The 26058-nt window shown below is 41.1% G+C and overlaps 2 protein-coding genes and 1 non-coding gene across 3 annotated transcripts; 2 read left to right on the top strand and 1 right to left on the bottom strand.

The window, feature by feature from the left end:
• Window positions 6759-6829, top strand: TRNAG-GCC. Its single transcript has one exon. It is a non-coding gene; the product is annotated as a tRNA-Gly (tRNA).
• LOC8085517 (60S ribosomal protein L23) lies at window positions 14129-16482 on the top strand. The gene is made up of 4 exons (XM_002468498.2): window positions 14129-14266; window positions 14394-14678; window positions 16079-16120; window positions 16209-16482. The coding sequence occupies exons 1-4, from the start codon at window positions 14254-14256 to the stop codon at window positions 16289-16291; spliced, it is 423 nt and encodes a 140-aa protein (XP_002468543.1). The 5' UTR covers window positions 14129-14253; the 3' UTR covers window positions 16292-16482.
• On the bottom strand, window positions 20960-25744 carry LOC8080596. The gene is made up of 3 exons (XM_021450840.1): window positions 24493-25744; window positions 21453-23075; window positions 20960-21363 (listed from the first exon to the last, which is right to left on the bottom strand). The coding sequence occupies exons 2-3, from the start codon at window positions 23013-23015 to the stop codon at window positions 21211-21213; spliced, it is 1716 nt and encodes a 571-aa protein (XP_021306515.1). The 5' UTR covers window positions 23016-23075; window positions 24493-25744; the 3' UTR covers window positions 20960-21210.

Here is a 26058-nt window from a genome sequence, read left to right as displayed (position 1 = left end):
TTCTTGTCGTCCACCATCTCCACAGCCAAACTATAATTTTCAGCTGCGTATCTGATTGCTGCTCCCAAATCTTCATTGCTACTTCCATCCCTGACCCACAGTTTGATAAGGTGTAGTGCAGCCCTCCATGTGCATTGCTCGCCAACACTCTCGATCCCCTTTGCACTTGAAAAAGAGATGGTCGTAATCCTCATCAAGCCTGTTAGGCCGTTACACATGGGACATAGTGTTTCAGTTTTGATCCTCCTTTTCAAATTTCTCCGAAGTGGCGGGCCATTGTGGACGAATCGCCAGAGGGACATTTGGACTTTGTTGGGCACTGTTAGATGCCATGTTTTGTGCCATAGGAAAGGAGCAGCCGCAAAACCCCCTTTTGCCGATGTCCCAGCCTCCTGTCTTGCCTCGTTGTCACGGTTCTGCACGGCCTATTTGTATGCCGATTTGACAGAGAAAAAGCCCTTTGAATTAAAATGTCATGCTAGCCAGTAGCCAGTCTGGCAGACCCTCTCAAATTGGGATTGTCAGGATTACCTCAACTTCCTCCTCCCAGAAGCTATCTCGTACTAGTTGCTCATGCATCCCAATCTCTAGTGTACGGGTCTATGAGTTCTTTCACTCTTGTTAGGAGTGAAGCCCCTCTTGGGGAGGCCGGCTGCCTAGTCACTCCTTGGAGAATCCATGGATCAGCCCAGATATTTATATGTCTTCCATCATCCACCCATCAAATCTAAGTCTTTCTTCGGTAGATCAACCTCTGTAAGGTACTTCTCCAGAAATAAAAGATTCTCTCTTTAGCTTGACACTCCAGGATGCTACTATGAGATGGTCACTGAGTTGAAACTTGAAACACACAACACACAAAAAAAAACCAAACTGTATATGAACACGTGGTGTCAATCGACAACAGGTGTCATGAGGACTGTTCTTGCTGATTTTTTTCCCAACCACAACCACGCCGGTACACTGGCCTACTGCTGTGCTGTGCCTGTGGTTGCAGTTGGCCAGCGTCCGTGGATAATTACTTCACGCGTGCGTCAGCGTCTTATTATATGATGATGATTCTTGCAACGGGTAAGACAACGCTTAGGTCTTATTTACTTTGCCAAAAGAAAATTTTTAGGTGTCACATTGATATACCGGCATACATTTAAAGTATTAAATAAAGACAAATATATAGCTCGACTAGAAACTGCAACACAAATTTATTAAAATTAATTAATTTATCATTAGCATATATAGATTACTGTAGCAATTATGATTGGTTATAGACTTATTAGGTTTAAAAGATTTATCTCGCGATTTACAACTAAACCGTATAAGTTTTTGAGTGGAAAAGCACACCAGGCCTTAGTTAGTTCCAGTACGTCGATCGGTGTCGATCGATTTCTCCGACACCGGCCGTTTGACTACAAGATGACTGTCTACCAGTACTCTAGCTACAAGGCAATCTAGAGACATGGTACTCCTCCTATACAGTATTCGCTACCACTGGATGAAGCAAATCCTCTGTGTGGCGCTACGTTCACGGCTGGCGACGTGGTGCCACAAGTCGCCACGCCCGTGCGCTCGCCTCCGTTTCGTCTGGCGCAGAAACGAAAGGCGCGATCGGCGCTTTTGCTCTCGGCCATACACCTGGTGGTGGCAGGGGACCGCCGCCGGTGCACGAGGAAGATCGACGGCCACGAGAAACACGAAACGCCATACGAGAGAAACACGTAGGCGCACGCGCACACGTGCATGCGGCACCGCGCGCCGCCGGTCTCGCCGGTCGTCGATGCTCGTTCGCCGTCGCCAAGATGCTTAAGGAACGAAACGAACAGGCAATCGAGCCAATGTCCGAAAATTCTAGCCTTGAAGCTGGATGAAAGCTACAGGGATTGTACGAAGCCGATCGAATGCAAAATGCCACGGTGGTCCGAGGGTGGGAAAGAGATATGAGAAACGCCAAATTTCCTCCAGGGTCTTGTTTAGTTCCAAAAAATTTGCAAAATTTTTTAGATTTTTCGTCATATCAAATCTTTAGACGCATGTATGAAGTATTAAATATAGACGAAAATAAAAACTAATTGCACAGTTTGGTCGGAATTGACGAGACCAATCTTTTAAGCTTAGTTAGTTCATGATTGGACAATATTTGTCAAATACAAACGAAAGTGCTATTATTTCTATTTTGCAAAAAAATTTGGAACTAAACAAGATGTACTCGTACCTAAAAAATTGATTTTTATTTTTGAAAGGGTATCAAAATCAAAAAAAAAAAAGAGTAACCAACTCATCCATCTTTGACGCCGTGGCCCGTGGGCGTGGAGGGAGTGGGACGGACGGGCTCTGCCTTGCGCGCGCATCCGTCGGCTGCAGGTGAGCTCCATCGAACACACATTAAACAACATCGTTTGTTTGGTTGTACTCCCCCGTCCCCTATTTATGTATCGTTCTAAGAAATCAAACGTAATTAACTTTGGCCACCAAATAAATGCAAGAACATATTAATTTTTATGATACATAATAATAATTATTATTATACTAGATACTTCCTCTGTATCGAATTTAGAAGTCGTTTAAGACAGTGACGGCCTCCAAAACACAACTTTAACCTCTTAACTTTATAAAAAATATTTACAAAAATGATATATGTATACTTTTATGAAAGTATTTTTCAAGACAAATCTATTCGTATAATTTTCAAATTTGTAAACTCAATAATTTAAAAGTTATTGATGATTTATATTCCCAATTTTTGACTCAAACTTTGTCTAAAGCGACTTCTAAATCCGATACGGAGAGAGTACTTAGTAAAATTTATTTTTACAATAAATTTATTTGGAGAGATAAATAGTTAATATTATGTATAAGTCAGGTCAAGTTAAAGTTAAGAAAGTTCGACCGAAATGTTTTTCATGACGATAATTATAAAGGGAAAGAGGGAGTATTGCCTAACTACCTTGAGTTTTTATAAGGAAGGTTTGCCTCGCTAGTCCGAGAGAGCCAAATTAGCTCTCTTAGCTAGGCGAGGTTCTCGTTCTCCGCACTAGCCACATAAGGCTAGGCTAGATAAGAAACCTGGTGAAACCAAGCATGTGTGTCGTATCTCTTGGTGTTGGACGCGAATCTAGCTATTCTAGCTGGCTGAGCCCGTGGCTATTAGAGGTGGATCGTAATGTCCACATCTATTCATGATTGAATCCACCACGCCTAGGGCAACACGTGTTGAGCGATGACAGGGGCAAAGCGGCAGCAGGGACAGGGAGGCGCAAGGGGAGGACAACAAGTGCATAAGCTGCACCCATGCAGGGGCGCAATGGCCTTAGTTGGGTAGTGTCGGACAAAGGAGTCGTAGCCTAGGCAGCGTATAGACTTTGCATGCACAGGGGAGAAGAAGAGAAGTCCTAGAGGCTAACAATTAGGCCGCACGGCGATGACGTAAATGAACTCCATCCAACTTTTTCTTGGGTGTTCCTTTTACCTGATTCCGTCTCATAAACCAAATTCCCAAGCAGAATGGTCCTACGCCAAGAAAAGGATACAACCATCCTGCCTTAGTTGTCCTAGAACAAAACACATTGCACAAAATCTAATACATAGCCGAACAAATTCAGATACATCATGTACAGGTACACCCTAACGTAAACCCATAATTTTGAATTAGTGATACCTGATTTTTTTGGGTTAACCTAATGTCTACCACTATTCATTATGATTGAACCAGACACGCTTAGGGCAACACGTGTTGAAAGATTACAGGGGTAAAGGCGGCATTAGGGACATAGAGGGCCAAGGGTGGGACAACAAGTGCTGAAGTCGCAAGCAAGGACACAACAACCTCGGTTGGAGGTGTCGAATGAAGACGACGGGAGTAAGAAGAAGAAGAAGAAGAAGAAGAAGAAGAAGAAGAAGAGGCATCCTAGGCAGGCCCGGCCGTGTCAAATCATAGACCCGGAGCGAAGCTACAAACGATGGGCCCTTTAATACAACTCTTATAATATAATAACAATCAGAAATTATGTCATTTACATCAACATTCGACAAACTTAAATTTAACTTGATCGCTGCATCATATGGAGTTCCTAAATCCCAAACCTAAGGCCTTATTTAGATCTAAAATTGTTTTGGATTTTGACATTGTAGCACTTTTATTTGTATTTAACAATTGTTGTCTAACTATAGACTAACTAGGTTTAAAAGATTAGTTTCACAAATTACAGATAAAATATGCAATTAGTTATTTTTTTATCCATGTATGTGCCGCAAGATTTGATGTGACAAAGAATCTTGAAAAAGTTTTAGTTTTTAGGTGTAACTAAACAAGCCCTAAATAAATCGAGAATAAAGACTAGGGACAAGAGCAGTTTTGTATCTATTGAGGAAAATAGGCAACCGAACAAATGCAGGTCAGAATGAACACAGCCGCGCGGTGCAAGGGACGGAGTCACAAACGCTGCGGAACTACTGAAGGCCAGGCAACTGAATCATATGGACTCGTATATACATACAACCGTATAAATAACATACTTTATTCTTGAGCTGAATACTATATATTATACCTATTACCTACTAATGCATTTGGGGTAGGGCCCCCTGGCCTCAAGGGCCCGGTTCCGCTGCACTGCTCGCACCCCCCAGAGCCGGGGCTGATCCTAGGGGCTGATAAAAAATAGGCCCCATGGTTGACGATAAAAAATGATTTTCACCCAACTTATTCGCATTTGACCCTTTACCATGATTCCGTCTCATAAACCAAATACCCAAGCAAAATGATATGCACCAAGAAAAGAGGGATACAACCATCCCATCCTAATTGTCCCAAGACAAAACACATTGTAATAAATCTCATTCATAGACGAACAAATCTAACTCTTAATTAGGCGCTCAATGTTAATTGGTGGCTAGACGGTTGGTAAAAACTACTAGCCAAGCTAATAGTTTAACCGGTAATCTTACCAAGCACTGGACTGAAATAGCTCACATGAACAACTAACGGTTACATCCATATATAAGAGACCTAAATAAAATAGGAATCCATTTTTTTTGAATAAATTACACAGTATAACGTAGACGTCTACAACACACACGTACATTCACCCTCTATGAACACACGTACGTAAACAGTCACCACAACCGTCTCGTTGTCGATTGTGACGTCGCTTACCACTGAAAAGCATAGCATCTGTAATAAATCCATGAAAATACGAGCCTTCGTGCTAAGTCGAGAACTTAAATCCGGATTGGCGGATCCACCACAAGAAACTTAACCAACTAATTATGACTAGTTCGCAAATAGGAATCCATTTGTTTAGCAGCTACCCCATAAACAAACTGAATACTTCCAAGGTAGACGTGATCTCTTACGTAGGGTAGTAGGATTACTTCATAGTATATCCATTTGGCGTTCTGGCAATAATAATTCGATGGGTCTTACAATACTATCGATCACTACGAACCACTCTAGCTGGGAGGATATGACAACTGAACAAACGAGGAATGACGATGGACGTCCCCGACCATGCGTCTCCGTGGGCTGTTAAATATGGTTGGTCCCCTGGTACGTCCTTTTCGTGTGCCGGGGCTATATGCTACTAGCGTGCATGACAGCATGAGGCATGATGTACACCCACCCGGTTCCGATTATATGGCCGGCGGTCGATCGATCTAGCCGGTAGAGCGGCGCAAGAAAAGATCGATCGATGTGTCCAATCCAATAGAAGTAGCTGTCTTAAGCTGTGCAGACAGACCAACCAGCTGCGACTATACTGGTAGAGCGAAAACAAACTCGATCGTATATATCCTACATGGCAGTGACGTTTAAGAAAAAGCGTCGCCCGTGTGTTCACACGACAATGCTTGAGGGCGAGACAAAGCCGTTGTTTAGTTGGGGAAAAATGTCACTTTCGTTTATATTTAATAATTATTGTTTAATTATAGACTAATTTCGATTCAAAAAATTCATCTCGTAAATTATAAACAAACTATGTAATTAATTTTTTATTAATATTTATGTTTAATATATATATATATACATACAAAGATTTGTTGTGATAACAAATCTTGATTTTTTTGAAAAAGTATATGTAATTGTATAATTAATTAATTTTTTAATAATATTTAGTGATTAATATATATATCTAAATATTTAATTTGACGAGAAATCTTGAAATATTTTAAAAACTAAACAAGGCTAAATGCACTCGAAATATAATCGTCGCTGTGTTCGCCCTCTGGCTGCCAGTTCTGATCTAGCTACACCGCATTTTCCAGCAGGCAGAGCATGACTAGAGTAGTGCATGTGGCGCCAAGGGAAGCTGTCTAGTTTGTGTCGCCCAAGACTGCTGCTGGATCTCAAGACAGACAGCCGAACACTGGGTCATGCATTCACACATACTGACTCCGTCCCACGAATAAATACATTTCTTTAACTTATATGATTAATGTTTAACTATTTGTTTTATTTAAAAAATTTTAATAAACATTATTTATTTTCTACGATTTATTTTATTGTTAGATATAGTTTTATAATAATTTCTTTATTTTATTATTTGTATAAAAAAAATTAAATAAGATGAAAATGGTTAAATATGAATCATCCTAGCCAAAAAAAATATATTTATTTGTGGGACGGAGGGAGTAATACCTGTCATAGCCCATTTTCCTGATATTGTGCACCCTAGTACCAAAACACGAAAAACAGCTTCGGGTCAAAATCATATGACACTGGCAGGCTATTCGTCATTTGTAGAAATTTGAGAAATGAAATAACTATGACAGCACCAGTGGTCTAGTGGTAGAATAGTACTCTGCCACGGTACAGACCCGGGTTCGATTCCCGGCTGGTGCAAATTTTTTTTTGCAGAGTAGTTTTGTCTGCAGAAAGAGGTTAACAGTGCAAGACACGTTTCTTAAGTCTTCACCACTGCACTTTGGGCTTTTCCATTGTCTTGATTGAGGCTTCCATGGATTAACTGTTATGGGCCACAAAATCCCGTACAACTTCGTATATGAATGAAGAATTGAAGCCCCAGGCCAGGCCGCCGGCACGCTGTGTTTGACCCGTGGCCCAGGCTCGCCCAGCCAACATGGGCCGCATATCCGTCATCACCTAGGAATACTAAGGCCATTTTTTTATGGAAAACATTTCCTCCAACTTTCACGAAAGTATGCTTCTTCTCCCTCAACTTTCAAATCGGGCTAATCACCTTTTTTAACTTATTAAACTGTGTATTTTATCTCCCTAGAGTGATTTCAAAGGAAGCTTTGCTACACTGAATAGTGGTTGCTACAGTAACGATGGTTTTGTCTTTTTCTCTTTAATTATTTCGGCTCAATGTTTGAAGAACATAGTAAATCACAGCAAAATCATAAAATAGAAAATTCAATTTTTTTGGACTTCACATAAGTAGATCTACATAGTAAACATATAATATAGTATGCTTTAATACAAAATTTTTGCTATAAAGGTTTTGTCCTTTTCTTTTATTTATTTATTTGGCTGAATCTTTGAAAAATCATAGTAAATCATAGAAAAATCATAAAATAGAAAAATATAATTCTCTTAGACTCCATATGAGTATATATACATAACGAACATATAATATATGTATGTTTTAGTCTGACAAAATAATTATTGAAGATACTACTATGAATTATTTCAATTAATTACAAAAAAACACAGATCTAAAGCTACAACAAAAAAAATTATATTAAAGCATATCATATTATATATTTACTGTGTAGATATGCTCATATGGAGTCTAACAAAATTATATTTTTTATTTTATGATTTTTCTGTAATTTACTATGATTTTTCAAATATTTAGCCAAAATAAATAAATAAGACAAAGACAAAACCTTTATAGCAAAAACTTTGTACTAAAGCATACCATATTATATGTTCATTGTGTAGATCTACTTATGCGGAGTCCAACAAAATTGGTTTTTCTATTTTATGTTTTTTCTGTGATTTACTATGATTTTTCAAAGATTCAGCCAAAATAATTAAAAAAAAGACAAAACCACCATCACTATAGCAAAACCACACTTCACTGTAGCAAAACCGTCTTCAAAACCGCTCCAGAGAGGTAAAATACACGGTTTAAAAGTTGGGAGAGGTAGTTTGCCCGGTTTTAGAGTTGATAGAGGAAAACGGACTTTCCTAAAAGTTGGAGGAGAAAAAATAGACTTTTTTTCTTTTTTTGATTGATGAGTTCAGTTTCATGGCCTGCAGAGTATCAGCTGCGAGAGCATATCCGTTTCATGCTCTCCAGTCATTTCCTCCGCCAGACAAGCATCAGCTTCAAAAATCAATAGGAGAGCACCTTGCGGCAGGCAAGTTTGCCTCGGAGCAAAGCAAACACGTACATCACATGAGAAATAGTACATTCACATAACTAGTATAGTGTCCGTGCTAACGCCACGGTTTCATTCTAGAAATGCACTTAAAAACAACCATTTTCAACCAAACAACAATATTTTTTTCAATTGTTTTTAGTCTCATTCAATTGTATATGCCCGTTCATATGATCCGGAATACACTTATACATAAAAAGGAATAATAAAGTCATGTCTTGCATACTACAAATAAGTTCTGAATTGCTTAAGTACATCTTGAAGCTCAGGCTGGATATCCAAAATAGCCCCCCTAGTCAAATGCATAAGTTCCGCGCCTAATGGTGATCGCTCACTTTGGAAGGGTGCGTGGTCTTGAGGTACCTCTGAAGGTACGCATGTTTGTATGAATATTGTGTAGAGATATTCTCCCAGCCAAGAAGAATAAGCACATTAGAAAAATTAAATTGAATGCATGCTACTCACTTTGCGGTAGTTCAGTGGATGATAGTTTTCATGCAGTGGTCGAGGACCCTTAGGCCAGGTGCTTGAGATCAGCCATGAGAGACCATTGGCCGATACATGATGATCGCCTTCTGAGTAGAACTGGGCCGGATTAGCACCTCCTACAGCAGAGACTCTCAATAATTAAGTAAGAAATAAACAAAGTGGTAATGATTGAGCAGATAGGAGAAATTGAATGTTGATTGTTCTTTCATTGAGTAGACAGAGATAAGCTGTTACAACCATTCACATGCTGAATAAGCTGACACATGTGACATATATAAGCCAGCTAGATATGTAATCAACAAAATTAGTGATGAAAAAGGATACATCTTTCATTTCCAGGCTCTTCAGCACACTGCTGGAAACTTCCCTATTGTCAAACCTCTTCTTGCATTGAAAGGAGAGATTTGTACTTTCTTTAACTAAGAACCACAAAAGGAAGAGATGGAGCAATCACTTAATAATTTTAAAACAGTAACATAAATGCTGCACGTTTCTTAGAAAATTTACCCTCTCCATGTATTATGCAGCGACCTAGACAACAAAATTGAGGAACCACATAATATAAATCAACAATTCTCAGTTAAAATAAAAGATACAACACAAAAAATGGCACTTTGGCGAGTCACCACCAACATTACCTAAAGCCCATACAACCTGCAAAACAAAATAAAAAAGAGAATAACCTAAGCATCACTCTACGTAAGTCTCATGTTTTAGAAGAGAGTAACTCCTATAATGCAGTACATGCCTGTTTATGAACATCCTCGCTGTTGGAGTTGTGGAGCTTGACAATGGCGGGCACAACTAAATTTTTAAAGATGAAAATGACAAAGCTGCTAAATTTTGATATATTTTAGGCTTGAACTTTCTCCTGCCAATGATATTATTTTTATGCATCAGTTTCTCCTGCCAAATAGGATTATTTTTAGGCTTCAACTTTTTTCTATAGCCCGCTTCAATTTTGATTAATTTTGAAACATAATCCGTACAAAAGAAAACTTACTCAAATAATTTTAGGTTCCAACAAACTGAAGGTTACTCAGTTGAGATGTGCTCGCGAACACGTGGTGAATTTGTGTGATGTGTGATTGACGCGATGCTGAGTGTGTGTAAAGTCGTGATCATACTTCTAATCTGGGCCGTTAAATCTGGGCCGTTAAATCTATAGGATATGTGCTGTGAGTCGTTGATCTTACAGGTGAATAACAAGGAGTGAAATGACAAATGACTCGATGAACAAAAAAACATTAATTTCAATACCCAGAACAAAATGTTGCATCTCCTGACATCTATTTCAAGCATATGGAAAATCCACCAGCACTACAGATTGTACTAAGAACAGCCCAGGCTCACCTGTTCCCGACGCACAAGGTTTGCCTTGACATCTCGCCAGTAGTTGCTGCTAGAAACATTAATCGGCTTGTTTGTTTTCGTCTCGTCATGGGGTTGGTTCAACCCAGCAGAGGTATCCCCAGTTGGAGTAGATGCATCATCGTGCCCTGCATTAACAAAAACCATCAACTGAGCAGAATCAAGGCCAGGTCCACGTCCTAGTTGATGCTCTTCAGTGTAGTTTTGTGGAAGGGTAAACCAAAGCATTTCTAATGTGGCTGGATTGATCACATGTTTTGCACATATACTTAAGTCATATATAAGCCTATGTAGTTTTAGTTTGTCTACTAAAATTAACAAAACGTAAACACACAGTATTATCGCAATTCACAATCAACAAAATCCTATCAACTAAGTGCGGAGCAAGATCAACATCTGAGTATCTGGGTCTCGCTAGTCTCACGAAAGGCACGGCGCCCCAACTACAAATCGCATCCTATCAACAGGTAACGAACCGGATCCACGAAAAGGCTGCGACCTGGGATACTGCACATGCGATGCGAATCGCCCAAACATCCTATAGCCCACCCTAAGGCCCAGCGATTCGAAGGCATCAGATACACACGAGAAGGACCTCACCGGAAGACGACGCCTTGCTATCGGCTTCCTTGCCGCTGCTGGCCTCGCCACCGTCGGGCCCGTCTTTCCTCGTGCCCCCCGACGCGCGCACCGCCACCAGGGGCGCCCACACGGGGCTGCGCCTCCAGAACCTCCGCCCAGCCGCCGCTCGAGGCGAGTCTGTCCGCGAGTGATGGACGAATTGTATGGCTGGGTCGTCGTGAGTTGCGATGAAGACGTGTAAGGTCGTGATCATACTTCTAATCTGGGCCGTTAAATCTGTAGGATATGTGTTGTGAGTCGTTGATCTTGCAGGTGGGATTTGCCTGGAGAAGATTTCAATTATAGTAGAGACTAAGAATACATAAAGGAAGAAATAGGTGTATGGCGCGCCCTCAAAAAAAAACTTGTCTTAGATATATGACTCTTTTTTTTATTTTGCTTTATGGCCTCGAAATAAAATTTATTTGACTCTATGACATTATGTTAGTTTAGGGCAACTAACGGTGTTAAGTTAGTGATAAAAAGACTGTTTTACTCCTGGTAACAAAAAATTAAAAAAACTGAGTTTTATTTGTTATTGTATATTTTGAGAGAGTGCGGGTGTGGGGGTTATGTAACAATATATGTGTGTGGTTATGTATTGAATGTATATTTACTCAAAATATACAATAAATAAATAAAATTCTATTTTTATTTTTTCGCCATGAGTAAAACGGTCTTTTATCCCTGACTTAACACCTTAGCTGCCCCAAAACTGACACAAGGCTATAGAGCCAAATAAATTTTGTTTTGAGGCCATAGAGCCAAATTTGAAAAAACAATCATATACCTAAGACAAGTTTTTTCGAAGACCATACACATAATTCTCCCATACATAAAGTTTTTAGTCTCAGATTTGCAAGCATAGATCTATCAATGCATGGATTAGTTAATGCCCTAGCAATAACAATAACAACGCATCAGTCTCCAAAATAACTCGCCTCATTCCTAGAGCAGTTGCTTGCATGCTCTAGGCCTTTCAAGCAAGCAGTTGCTTCAACATATTGGACCGGACATAAGGAAAAAAATACCGCACGATATCTAAGGGTGTATAGAGCTTTCTTCTTTAAAACTTCGTGTTACACAGAGTAAACAGTGAACAAGCTATATGAAATGTCCAATTTTCTTATCAACTGTCAATAAAAATACTATAAGTTTTTGTGATCTTGATGTTATCCATCAGTGTGATTTACTCCATGAAAATCTGATACCTACGCATGATCATAGATGCCTACATGATCATGATGCGATCAAGTAGCAACACACTGGTATAATCCTAGTAAACTTTTTTTTTGCGAACAATCCTAGTAAACCTTGTGTCGTAGAGGTATTCTTTTTCAACAAACTCATGATCCTAACAAAACTTTATGTATATGAATATAATTATTTTTGCTTTTATATTTACAATATTAATTAATATTGACTAATTTAAACCTAATTTAAATTTAAATTCGATTTTGTTGGGGTGTGCCAGACTGCCAAAATACATGTTGTATATTTGTAGCTCCTAAGCACATTTGGAGCACAAGGTTGTAGTGGCATGGAAGGTGATTATAGTGGTGACATCCATTGTCATCGGAATTGTGCTGCACATCGCCATCAAGCTGTGTGTTGCGGAATTTATCAAAACCATCACGGAGATCATGGCAACCAGTACTCATTTGGAAACAACCCGAACTCATAGCTTCCCGAAGAACCCTAACATGTTTGCATTTGATCAAAGCATGCGCGCACACCTCACAAAAAATGTCACCAACAATGATCTAGTGTCCTCACTTTGGCTAAAAACATCATCTATCCATGTGTTAGAATGATAAAATTGTGAAGCCTGCTCTTTAACATTGCAAATAACCATTTTTTCTCTTGATTTTGATGGCTACACGAAGAGAATGACAACCTAGTTGCCACCGTAGTCAGGTTTCAGTAGCTTATAATGGCTCAGCGGCAAGAAGTAAATGCCCCCCCTAGCTCACTGGTGTTGTTTGGTTCTATGCATGCTAACAAATGTAAAAGGGTGGCTTCCACGGCGGCAAGGGCGAAGGGAATTCATTCATTTACTTATTCTATTTGGTTCACGCGTGGCAATGCAAAGGCCGGTTTGTTTTCATGCTGACAGGTGCGAGACTCGATTGTGGGTGTAATCGGTTATCTGGACAACAATATCAATCCCCATGGCATCTGATTACATATACTTGAAATAAACAATAATATCGTCATTTGTTAGGGTGTGAACGGATGAGGTTACAAAGTGAGTCAACCAAACAACATCCTGACACTCATTTAGTCTATGAGTCTGTTCGTTTAAGCTTATCTACCGAATCTATGAGTCATTTAGCAGTGTTTTTCTATCACAACAAAATAACGAATAGTACTTTTAGCCATGACTTTTCAGCCAAGCGAACAGACTTCTACGTCTTAATGGGGTCTACTATGGTTTTTTTCAACTTGGAAGTCACATCAACGTATCCACGAAATATGTTTCTTTCACAAGATATACACTGCAAATTTCTTGGTATTTTATGGAGTCCTTTGGTTTGGAGAATGGACCTATTCTAGATGAGGTGAGGTGATGCATCATGAATCCATCCATTATTTAAATTTAGTGAAATGACTTTATTTCTCGTACTAGTACAAATGACAAGTTTGCGAGGAATAATGTGGTGATGAATCAATCCATTTCATTCCGCAAATCAAACAAAAAACCAAAGTGAAGATGGTGACAAACTACGTTGTTCTACAAACCAAATACACATTAGAGTAGTCCCAATGTTTTTCTATAACTATTAATTTTCGTGGACACTACGTATAGAAACCATAATCCCAATAAATAGTTTTTATAAAATATTTTTTTATCTAATAACATGCATTCTCTATTCATTCTCTACCAACCACAATGTCTTGGTTCTTGTGTAAACATAGTTTCTAATTTAGACCCGATTTTTATGTTTTTTTTTCTCTCTTCAATAACTATAATATCACATCAATAAAATATTTAGGTAGTAGTATAATTAATGTCTATAAAACTATAGTAGTTTATGCATTGAGAGTGTCTCGGTGGTAAGCTTCAAACTCAAAATTCGCGTCCCTATAAAAAGAAGAAGATGAAGAAGAAAAAAATCACAAGCCCGTTAGCTGATACCGGCCTTACCTGTCTGCAGCCCATTAAACCCGAATCCGGTGGGCTCCATTATTTTTCTTTGGAATTGCTATTTTCTTCTCTTCTTCCAAGCCTGGCCCGTTAGAAGCCCACGGCCGCCGCCGTCAAGAAACCTTGCGCGCAAAAGACCTCGCGACCCTCCCACAGCAACCTGTGCCCTAACGGCGAGGAGGGCAGGTTCGTCCTTAGCGGCATCCAAAACCCTAACGCCCCCAAGTCCTATATAAGCAGCGAGCCAGGCGAAACCCTACCGATCGGGTCCAACACCAGCCGCCGCCATGTCGAAGCGAGGTAAGCCGCCGCCTCCTTTCCCCAGCTTGATTCGCCCATTTCCTCGTCGATTAACTATCTGTCGTGCTGCGATCTCGCGTTTCTAATCGAGTTCTCGCTTCGTGTGGTGTCTCGTGATGTGATCCAGGGAGGGGAGGTACGGCGGGGAACAAGTTCCGCATGTCACTGGGTCTGCCGGTGGCGGCGACGGTGAACTGCGCGGACAACACGGGCGCCAAGAACCTCTACATCATCTCCGTCAAGGGCATCAAGGGCCGCCTCAACCGCCTCCCGTCCGCCTGCGTCGGCGACATGGTCATGGCCACCGTCAAGAAGGGAAAGCCTGACCTCAGGAAGAAGGTGATGCCCGCCGTCATCGTCCGCCAGCGCAAGCCGTGGCGCCGCAAGGATGGTGTCTACATGTACTTCGAAGGTAGCCTCCCGATCCCATCTCACCCATAACTTCTGAGATCAAGCGTCATCGATGTGCTTAGATTGACGTTTGATTTAATTTCAATGTCTCCTGGTGATACATGCTTAGCGTTCGATTTAATTTCAATGTCTCCTGGTGATACATGCTTAGTATAGTATTTATTTTAGAGGTGGAATTCCTTATCTTTGACGGGAGGGCCGCGAGGCCCTCTAGCTTTTACTGGAGCAGAAGTTGACAGTGTCTGCATATTCCGAAGCAAACGTCATATATTAAGCCTTCTGATGTCGAGGATGTCCATTGAAAGTTCACTCTTTCATGGATATTATCCGTCAGAGGGGCAGCCTCATATTCCATTGCCTTGTGTAGCGGCGTCGCTGCCATGAAAATTTGGGACTGGCCATGAGGCTTATATTTCATACATCTCAGTTTCATCATGCCCTGGTCTTGTTTGCTTTGGTACATGTTTTTTGTTATGGTATCCAGTTGCTCCCGAGCTGTTTTTACATTATGTTGTTGTTTACTGGTTTGCATTGCTGTTAACTTTTACATGTATGCACTTGTATAAATGTGGAAAGAATGATGTTACACATTTGTATTTATGGATTAGAGAACATCTCACGGACATTGTACAACTATTTTCTGATTGACGGTTGGACGTCCATGTCCTTCAGCTTTATTGTGGAGCAAGCAACCCATGTTTGTATATTCCCAAGCAAACGTCATATATTAAGCCTTTGGGTGTTGAGATGTTCCCTTGGAATTTCTCCATCTGAAGGTGGCCTCATATTCCATTGCCCTTGGTAGCGGCGTTGCTGCATTGAAACTTTGGGACTGGCCATGAGGCAGATAGTTCTACATTTACTTTAAATTCTTTGCATTTACATTTGTTTTTGTTGCTTGTTAATTGTACCAGCTAGGTTTACCCGAGTTATCTTTTATCACATATGCCACATGTTTTTGTAATTGCATCTATTTGATTGTTCTTGTTAGGTGTGTGGTAACTTTGGAATACCAACACACTTACTGACGGAAGGGCTCCGAGGTTCTTCAGCCTTTTTTGGAGCAAACATTACATGTTTGTATATTCCAAAGCAAACGTCAGAAATTAAGTTTTTATCTGTAGAGGTTTGCTGGCGAAGATTTTCATCTTTGAGAGCTTTCCTCCATTTGAAAATGGTCTCATATTCCATTGCCTTGGGTAGCGGCATCGCTGCATTGAAACTTTGGGACTGGCCATGAGACATATATTTTGTTCATTTCTTACATTAATGTTCTTTGTTAAGTTTTGGTTCTGTGGAAAGATTGTTTCTGTATATGTTCTAGTGTTTTCAACTGTTTACTCTCTGGCTGTGTTGTTATTTGTTGTTGAACTGATCTGGGTTGATGCATTTTATTTCCAGATAATGCTGGAGTGATTGTGAATCCCAAGGGTGAGATGAAAGGTATGCACAGCTAACTGTAATTCCTCCATCAGCATCAGGCTAATCTGTTTGGCATGCCCTTTAACAAACTTACAATTGCCTCTCGCAGGTTCTGCTATCACTGGACCTATCGGCAAGGAGTGTGCTGACCTTTGGCCTAGGATTGCTAGCGCAGCAAATGCCATCGTTTGAGAACTTGTTGGAATGTGTTTAGACTTCTGTATGATCATCTCAGTTTCTGTCGCAACTGTTGCTAAGAGTGCTATTGGACTTAATGGCTCTTTTATGTTTGGTCACTCAATTTTGTAGTGAACAGAAATTTGTCTACCATGTGGATCTATATAACAATGTGGTTACCTTAAGTTTTCTGTCTTCCATTTTTTCATGAGATGCTTATACTACTTATTTTGATGTAATGTGGAAGCTAGGGTGCAAATGAGTGATGATTAGGTGCACCTCTAAACCTCTTTAGTTCAAATATTTATACTATTTCTCTAAAAAAATTAAGAAATAGTACAAATATTTGAACTAAAGAGGTTTGAAGGTGCACCTAAAGGTTACCCCTTTGCACGAAGCCCTGTTGCTTCCAGCAAGCATATTTCTTCGATGACTCGAAATTTGTTGGTATTTCATTAATTTAATGATCGTGTGAACCAATTGTTTTAAGGTCATGATTCTAGCATGTCTGGATGATCATGTACTGGAAAGTTCTCCATGCCGAGCTTTCGGAGGATTTTGTATCGATGAGTAAGGATGGGGACCGTTCTTAGCTAGTGTAACTAATGAAAAAATGTGAAAAGAAATTGTCTAATTAGCAGACCGGACCGGATATCGAACCGGTAAGAGCTTCGGTTCACTGGTCCAACCGTTAAGAACCGGTTGAACCGCCGGTTTGATTATTTTAGACCGGATAAATTGAACCGCTCATAAATACTTTGAACCGGTGCAATTTAATAATATACAATAAATAATTAGCAATGTATATTTAATCAATGCACATATAAAATAATAAAGCACACACCTATATAACCAACTCTAGAGTTGTTTTACAAGATAGATAAAAAATACACATGAACAAAGAACATACGGAGCACTTACAAATCGGTGAAAAAAAGACTCAAATAATAATTTAAATATTCATCGTTATAAAAACAATTTTAGATGTTGAATATTAATTTAAATATTTATTATTATAAAAAATAATCTTTAGATGAAATAGATTGCACTATTGCAAGCTCGTTGAAATAATCAAGATGAATATGTTATTTGACTAGTTCAAACTTCAAAGCTCATATTAAAAAGTGTTTATTTTTTTAAAATTAAAAGGAAGCATTGACGTCACCTGCAGCGCCACCAAGACCAAAGTCGAATACGCATGCATGCAAATGTTCAGTACTCCAAATCTCCAATCCACCAATCGTGAATCAACAGGTGGCAGCAGTAACAGTACATAGATGGGCCCTGCATGGTCCACTCTCCCAGCGGCCAGGCGCAGTTGCATGCACGCCAGCAGCCATAGCACGCTTCTGCACGTCAGCTTTTTCGAGCCGCTCCGGTTTGAATGCAACCGACCGGTTCACCGGTTCTACAAGAAACCGGCCGGTTCGTCCGGTTTTTAGCGGTCCGATTATATAAGCGGTCTTTGAAGTGAACCGAACCGCTATAGTCTCTGGTTCGGTCTTTTACCGGTCGGACCGCCGGCCCTGTCCAGTCTTAATAACTTGGCTAATTAGTTTATTAAATTATACTAGATAAGAACCATGTGTATTAGCCATCCCTATCTTTGTCGATGAGGTTAGCGCAAATCGGCCTAGAGACAAGACGCCACATAAAGCTGCCCTTTAGTAAGGCCATGTTTGATTGTTTTTTTAACTTCCATCACATTAAATATTTAGTTACATATATAGAGTATGGTCCTTGAAAAAATACATCTTTTTTATACGTTCTTTTTTATTTTCAACTTACCTATAAGGCCTTAGAATGAAATTTTATTTCTTCAATGGTTTTTTATCTTTATTTTGCACCTAACAATGTTAAGTCAAGGGTAAAATTACCATCTTGCCCTTAACAAAAAAATGTAGAGTTTTATTTGTTTAGTATACATTTGGAGTAATATTACACAAATAAATTTTAAAATGTACAACTAAGTTTTATTACGCAAATAAGTTTTAAAATGAACAACAAACAAATAAAACTCTGCATTTTTTTGCTAGAGGTAAAGCAGTTATTTTATTATTGACTTAACATAGTTAAGTGCCAAAAATGGATGGAAGGCCATAATAGAAGAAAAATTTCGTTTTGGGACCATATGAGTAAGTTCAAAATAAAAGGAGTCATATAAGAAAGATGTATTTTTTCTAGAGTCATAGAGGCAAATATCTCTATTTATGAAACTAAAAGCATAGCTAAAAAATAACTTGCGAGACGAATATTTTAAGCCTAATTAGTCTATCATTTGACATTAATTGCTAAGTAAAACGAAAATGCTATAATAACAGTTAAACTTTAACACCTCTGACCAAACATCCTTTAAGAAGCTTCATTAAGGTCCCATTTGGTACAGCTCCACTTCACCAGTGAAGCTGTTTTTTGGGGTTTCAGCTTCATGAAGAACTCTATCCGTGTAGCTAGAGCCATTTTGATAAACCGTTTGGCAAAACAACTTTTTTTTTAAAATATGCTCTCACAGAACCCTACGTATGATAAGGTGAAGTTGAAAGAAGCCACTATTTTTTGCTCCTTCGCATCTCAAAGCTCTATGAGAACACGTTTTTAGGGGCTTCGTTGGTTGCATTCTATTTTACCCCGTTTGGTACAAAACGACTCCAAATGGTGAAGCTGCTAAGCCGTGCCAAACGGGGTCTTAGTATGTCGATTTGTACGGGGTCAGTTCGCTAGAATCCACTGACTTCATACACGGGGACTCGACCATCGATCCTTTCATGTCAGGAGCTGTGACCGGGTACTCTGAAACCCCTTAAAAGGAGGGGCTCTGAAACCTCGGAGGGTGGAGGGGCTGTGGGGTTAGGGAGATGAATACAGACTATCCCCTCTGAGGACCTGATTACCAAAGTTAAACAGTTGATGTCATCGAGTTTGTATTATATAATGTCCTCTTTTGTCCCCGAGTCTGTAATGAATTAGTGTCGGTGTCCAGCGATTCAGCTAGGACTGATGAGTAATGAAAGCTCTGTTTTTTTTAAAAAAATTACATTTTCAATAAGAAATTTTAAAACAGCACCTAGCATTGTTTACTCCCAGCCAAATCAACTGATTTATTTCTCAAATCTCCGCTGATTTATAAGAGAAACGTTTATTCTCTTTGCCCTAAAATAACTGCACATCATGCTTTGATTTTTACTAAATTCTTTAGAAAATGTTACCAACATTATATTTACGTATATTGCCCATGCTAACTCTAAGGTGACATCTAAAAATAAATAAATTGTAAAACTGAAATAAGTATAAAGATCTTACGGCAAAGAAACTAAAGATTAGATAGATAAACACCTTTGGAGATTGCATTGACCTCAGAATTGCATCAATCATTGTTGATCAACACTTTTGGAGCATAAAGGCATGTTTGCACATGGATTAGTCCCCGAAATATTAGAATCTAGCGGTCTGTGATACTCTTCTTACATCCTTGTCCACTGGTGAAACTAATCCAAGACTTAGCCTTGCATCAACAATTTCTTTGATGACATCTGGAGGCACACAAGATCAAACAGACAGAAAAAATCAGCTCTCCATAGTAGTTTTACAGAAGCAAAAGTAAATAGAAAGATCATTCAGTGCTGCAGCAACAAAAGTTATGTAAATTCAATCCAATCCCCCTGTCAAAAAAAATCAGCTCTCCATGGTAGTTTAACAGAAATAGCACAAGGGATCAAATAGACAAAAAAAAACCTTTGCACATAACTTGTGTTGCTTATTGTCAATGTTTGTAAGATCAGTAAGAAATGCTCTCTTATTGGGCATTGCCTTCCTAGATGGAGGTAGAGCAACCATCACATTGGGGGTGTTTGGCACGACTCTTCACGAGGGGCTCCTGTAGAGGAGCCAAAGCCGTTTTGGAGAAGCCACAATTTGTGGCTTCGCTAAAACGGCTCCGACTCCTCTGCTTTTTACTTAAAAATGACTTCTCCAGAAAAACGTTTGGTAGGGAGGAGCCGGAGCCGGAGAGGAGCCCTACCAAACAAGCCCATTGTTCTCTTGGTTCACTTTGCCTGACCTAGTCACCGGAATGCAGCTTTTCTTGTGTCTGCTTACTGCGTCTGAAACAAACGTGCCCCATTAAAGTTAAGTGCAAAAGGGAAATAACCCGAACCATACAGGGTGAATTCAGTCCTCTCACCTCCATGGGTGAGGACGAGCTTGGCAAAATTCATCAGCATCGCCCAATTTTTCATCATCCGATAATTTTGCAATCACAAAAACCAAATAAATTGATACACTCTCCTGATCAAGCCAAACACGATTGAAAAACGGGGAAAATTGCGGGTAATGAGGTTAGTAGTGAAAGCTAAGATGGTTGGGATTTAGAACTGCAGGATCAAATCCAGACCTTGAGTTCCTTCAGCACAGCAGGGACTCCCCCGAATCCAAGCCATGCATATATGATATGGAAATAATTTCCATTGTTAAATAGTTTAATTAGGTTTAGAGAATATATTATGAATATTTGAATTTTTAATATTAATATGTATTCACTTAAAAAGTGAGTTTTGCAGATATTTAGGGTCTACTTGAGTTTTACCAATCGTCAATTCAATTTTGGAGATGTATATATTTAGGAACTTAGGGTCTTGTGAGTTACCAATCGTCAAGTCAATTAAGGGATTTGAAAAATCATAGTTGTAAACGAAACATGATTTGTAATTCATCTTTCTGGGCTCTCTGCCAAACCAAGAGATTTGATAATTTAACAACAGGCTGAAAACAACAGCCTGCAATTTTCTCTCTCAAAATTATAAGTATTAAATGACAAGAAATGTTATTCTACTATCTACATCTACGCATAGCGTTTCACCAAGCTTTGTAATTCAGCTACACCAAGCTTTGCAATTCACAGTTTGGGGGCAAATCTGTGGTGCCGGGCTGCGCACAATTCACAGTTTGGGGCAAAGCTGTGGTGCTTGGCTGTGCACAATCGCTATCCCGGTTGAGAAGCATTGCAATGGTGAAATACTTGAGTTGAAGTAGAGGATATACAGGTCCTCTGTGATATTCACGAGCTTCAACATCGTTTCATTCTTTGCACCCTGAAAAGTAATGGTGTAAAGATCAGAAATGGCCTAGCAGCAATTCTGATATCTGAAGGAAACTATAAAATTTTATTGCAAATAGTTACCTTGATTGATAGCTCTACTGATCTGCTATCCTGGGACTCTCCTTCAGGCAAGGAACCACAACCATCACCATTAAGTACTCTGATGGGGCAGCCAAGATCCCATCCGCCGCAATCACAGCATCCTCCAGATCTCCATCTCTTGATGAGGCCTGATGGTCGGCTGCTCTTTGATACCGCGCCGCCGTGGTAACCTCTGGGGACAACAACAGTTATACATTGTGTGGCACCATTACTGTTCTGAACATCAGTTTCTTTAGTGCCTTCTGGATGATTTAATTCTGCTTTCTCAAGGAACTTGAGGCCCCAGCCACCCAAAACAGGCTCTTTCTGGCGTTTGTGGCGTTGTTCCCTCACCACAATTGCTGCTAATTCTTGGTTGGTCGGCAGATCATCGGTGTTGAGATTCATCAGGTCTGATTCTCTAGCACTAATCATTTCACCTTCAAGTATTTCAGTTAAGTCGTCAAACTGATGAGAGGAAGATTTGCCAAACTTCCAGGAATGTTTTGGGCTAGAGGAAACATTGCCTGTTCTCATAATTTCTGTTACTCTCTTGACAAGACCCTTCCCTTTTGGTACACTATAGGGACTGTGCATTTGCTTAAGATAGTCATCTGGAGAACCATACAGAACAAACTCAGTTTCCAAGAGACTTGACTTGTCTGAGTTTAGAACTAAAGAACTAGACACCTTCATCTTGCCCACAAGTCTGGACACATTGCTTGAGTGACCCATCCAATCTTTTCTTCCTTGCTCTCCAGAATGAATCATGTAGACGTAATCGAGGGCCTTGTCCTTTTCCTGCACCCTGATTGGGTTTGCAGCGTATACTGCAATAGGATCGTCCAGTGACAGTTCAAAATGAGGGAGGCCATTTTTCCATATGCATTGTAGAAGACCTGCACTAAGAGATGACGGGCACTGTGATAGAACAGGCTGATTTGAGCCCATAGATGAGCACAATGGCGACTTGTTCTCATGGATGCTGACCTCAGCTGTGCCTTTGTTCATTGGAGATGCCCCATGGGAGGGGGTTTCCCATGTCTCAGGAGATATAAGCTTCAATATTTCTGACTGTGTTATGATGTGGGATTTCGACCGGATTTTTCTCAGTTTAGAACCTGCCAGGAAAGGTGATGGGCTTTTCGGTCTTGTCTTTGCATTTACAAGAGCATGCAAAGAATCCAGGACCTTTTTCTCGGAAGGACCAAGATTTACACTCCCTTGGCTTACCCCATCGGTAATCAAGTCATCAAGATCATTGACATTATGGGTTCTTGTTGGGTGCCTCAGGCTTCTGATGAGAAACTCCAAGATCATCATCTTGGCAGGATGTGCAGGGAACAATTCTGAATGGGGTGTGCTGCCACTGCATGAACAAAATGACTTATGGCATGATTGGCAGCCCTGGTTTTTCTTCTCATCCGGTATATGACCCAAATCAGACTGAACCTCAGATGCAGCAGCGAACGGGTCTTGATCCCCTTCAGCCCTTCCACTGAACTCTGGAATTGCACCCTCGTCATATAATCCATTTCTCCTTTCCATGTATACAAGTTCCATCTCTGATCAAGTCAAGAAGTAAAAGATACGGAGAATGCAGCCAAACAAGTCTTTGAGTACCTGCACAGTAATAACATATAACAGATCAGCCCAAAGAGAACCAAATGTGACCGGCTACCATATACTTTAAAATTGAAGAAATCCTGGTTGGCTGTCTCTGGTGACAGGGACATACTACATCAGAAAGAGCTAAAAATAGAGATAAGATTCCCCTAAGCTAACTTTCGCACCAAGGATCAGAATTTGCCACGGAGATCATACAAGGAAGCAAGGAACATGTAACATGATCATACAAGGGACTAAGGAACATGTGGCATGATTTCATGGTTGATCAATTAAATTAGAAAAATATATTGCACAAGTGATTAACATCTGCCAGAGAAGTGCCCATGTGATGTTTTCGATTTACTCAATTTTATATGGAACATCCTCTGTTGAAAATAAAGGCACAGCTGAGGTAGGTATACCCAGTAGTGGTGTAGAAGTGCTCACATAAAAATGCTTGACATCGATAAGCAGTAACCACAAGATAAAACTTTCTTCCTCCAAATGGAAGCAGCTAACCGCCGTCCTCAGTCCTTAGCATATTAATTTCTCTCAAGTACTAGGGCACCATATAAATGGCAGTTACACCACACACTAAAACTTGGCTCGTATGATTCATGGCGTACACTATATTCACCACCAACACATCTAAGGCTATCCTTGTCATAACAACAAAAGGGGACATGCCAGTACTATAGTACTACTAATAACTGTACTTGGTTTGCTTAAACTGAACGGCTCATAACAAACTACGTATTTCACTGCCGTCTCCTATCAAAGCAATGGATAATGGCTAGCAGCAAAATGGACACCGGTACTTGCAAACAGATTCTGAACTAGGAAGGACAGTTGAGACATGGGCTGATGCTCTGCACCTTTGCTCTGTAGCATGAGAGATGAACAGAGGGCAGGTACAGAACCAATAAGTACATGAACAATGCTTCAGAAGCCACAAATTACTGACCTCTGAACCCCAAAGAAATGAGACATAGGATGGAAGAGATGAGGACTCCTCAAGCACATAATAAAAGAGAAGTGTCATTAAAAACAAAAGTTGCAGCCCGCCCACGCTGCAAAAGAGTGGTAAAGCCCAACCGAAAAGCATGAACATAAATGCATTCATCACCGGCGTAAAGAACGGCCAGGTTCAACGGGAAATCACTTTGTTGCACCACCTTGTTGCCTTTAACACGGCAGCAAAGGAAAGCCTATGTATGGGTTACAGGTTACTACAGAACCAAGAGAGAGAGAGAGAAAACTAGAAAGTCGCATCCATCTTTCCTTCCCTTTGTCAAATCAAGAAGTAAACCACGGATTAATAAGCAACCTTAATGTACAAGAGTAATTTAAGCTGAAAAGACAAGGCAAAGATGCATCATAATTTTGGCCAAAAGCAGCTGAAAAGAAGTGGAGTAAGCATCAGATTCCTCACCTCAGGCGCAGAGATCAGCAGCACGCAGCAGCATCCACGGCCTCGCGTGAAGCAAAGCACTGCCTCCCAACCTCCCAGCACAGGCGACAGCCGAGCTCTCCTCTCGTCGTCCTTGATCCCGAGCAGTCCGCCTCGTCTTGGAAGGAGCAGCAGGGGGGACGACAAGCCACCAATGCGAAGAGCTCTCAAGAACAGAAGACGACGGCCGGGACCGGGAGATTATATACTCCAGGTCGAGGACCAAGAAGAACTGAGCCAACCAGCAAGAGCTAGGCGGTGACTCACCAACCAACCGAAACTAGAAACAAGGTTAGGTGAAGAGCCTAAACCAAGCCGCTGTCAACGGGAACGAGAACGACCGAGAGGCCGGAGGGAGGAGCATCAAGCCGAGGCGCAACGCTGCCGCTTACTAGAACGGCGGCGGATGAGACAAATCGCTCGGCTTTTATGCGCTAACAACAGCTCCCAACCAAAACCAGTCGGGAGGTGGAGGGACGGACGGGCAAGCGAAGAGGAAGAAGACCAAGGACGTAGGCAGGGGCAGGCTGACGAGAGGAGGCGCGGCTTGACTTGTTCCAGAACGGGAGAGGGCAGGCAAAACAAGGGGAGGCGTCAAGGGAGAAAAGCTGCTGCCTTTACTCCTGCTCCTCCTCACACTCGTCCCTTTCCATTAACACACGACGGTTTGTATGGCGGACTCTCTCGGTAACGCGTGGGCGCTACAGTTCCCTTCCATGCCCGGCTGCCTGCGCCTACGCATGCAAGCTGCCTGTTCAGAGCGAGGCGTAACTCCTCGTCGCCATTAATGGCCGGCCGAGAACGGCAACGTTGTAGTATGTGTGTGCTGGAGTTTAATGGCCAAGGGGAAGAAGGAAAGAAGCGGAGGCGTCAGCTAACTGAAGCCTGAACCGCGGACGGAAATTCAGAGCTGATTTCAGGGCTCGTAGCCCTGAAATCAGCTCTGAAATCAGCTAAAGAACGGGAGGAAGCGACCTGATGATGGGCGAGATTGGCGTGGGAGAGACGCGGCGGGACATGTGAAGTGGGGAGACCAAACTTGGAACAAACCGATAAATCAGGCACTCGCGCTGATTTCTTTGGGGGTTCAGTTCTTGGCGCGCGTGATTGCGTGCTTCTAGGTTCAGAATTCTGCAGCGGAAGCTGTAAAGAAAAGAAAGGTTCGCGCCTCTGCCGGTTGCGGTTGCGGTGCCGGCCGGAACTTATTCGCGTTCCCCACTCCCACTCGGAGCCGGCCGAGGCTGATGCCGGGGCGGGCGCTGCTGCATCGTGCTCGTGGCCGAACGTTGCGGCTTGGACTCGGGCGCTCGCCGAGTCGCCGTAGTGGTCGAGCGGGCCAGCGGACAAGGACAAGAGGACGAGACCGGGAGGGCTGGACGGCTAGTGTGGTGTGGCGTCACGAGCGGCCGGAGGCATGGAGGGGAAAAGTGGGCGGAGGCGCTTGTTTTGCGTGTTGGACCCTTGCAAAGCTTGGGCACATAAAGTCAGTCCTTTTTGTCATTGTATGTACTAGTCCGTCTACCGTGCACTCCTTTAGTTTTCGCTTTT

The sequence above is a fragment of the Sorghum bicolor genome, chromosome 1 (genome assembly GCF_000003195.3).
Source record: "Sorghum bicolor cultivar BTx623 chromosome 1, Sorghum_bicolor_NCBIv3, whole genome shotgun sequence".
Taxonomy (NCBI): Eukaryota; Viridiplantae; Streptophyta; class Magnoliopsida; order Poales; family Poaceae; genus Sorghum; species Sorghum bicolor.
This window is presented reverse-complemented; position numbering and strand designations above follow the sequence as displayed.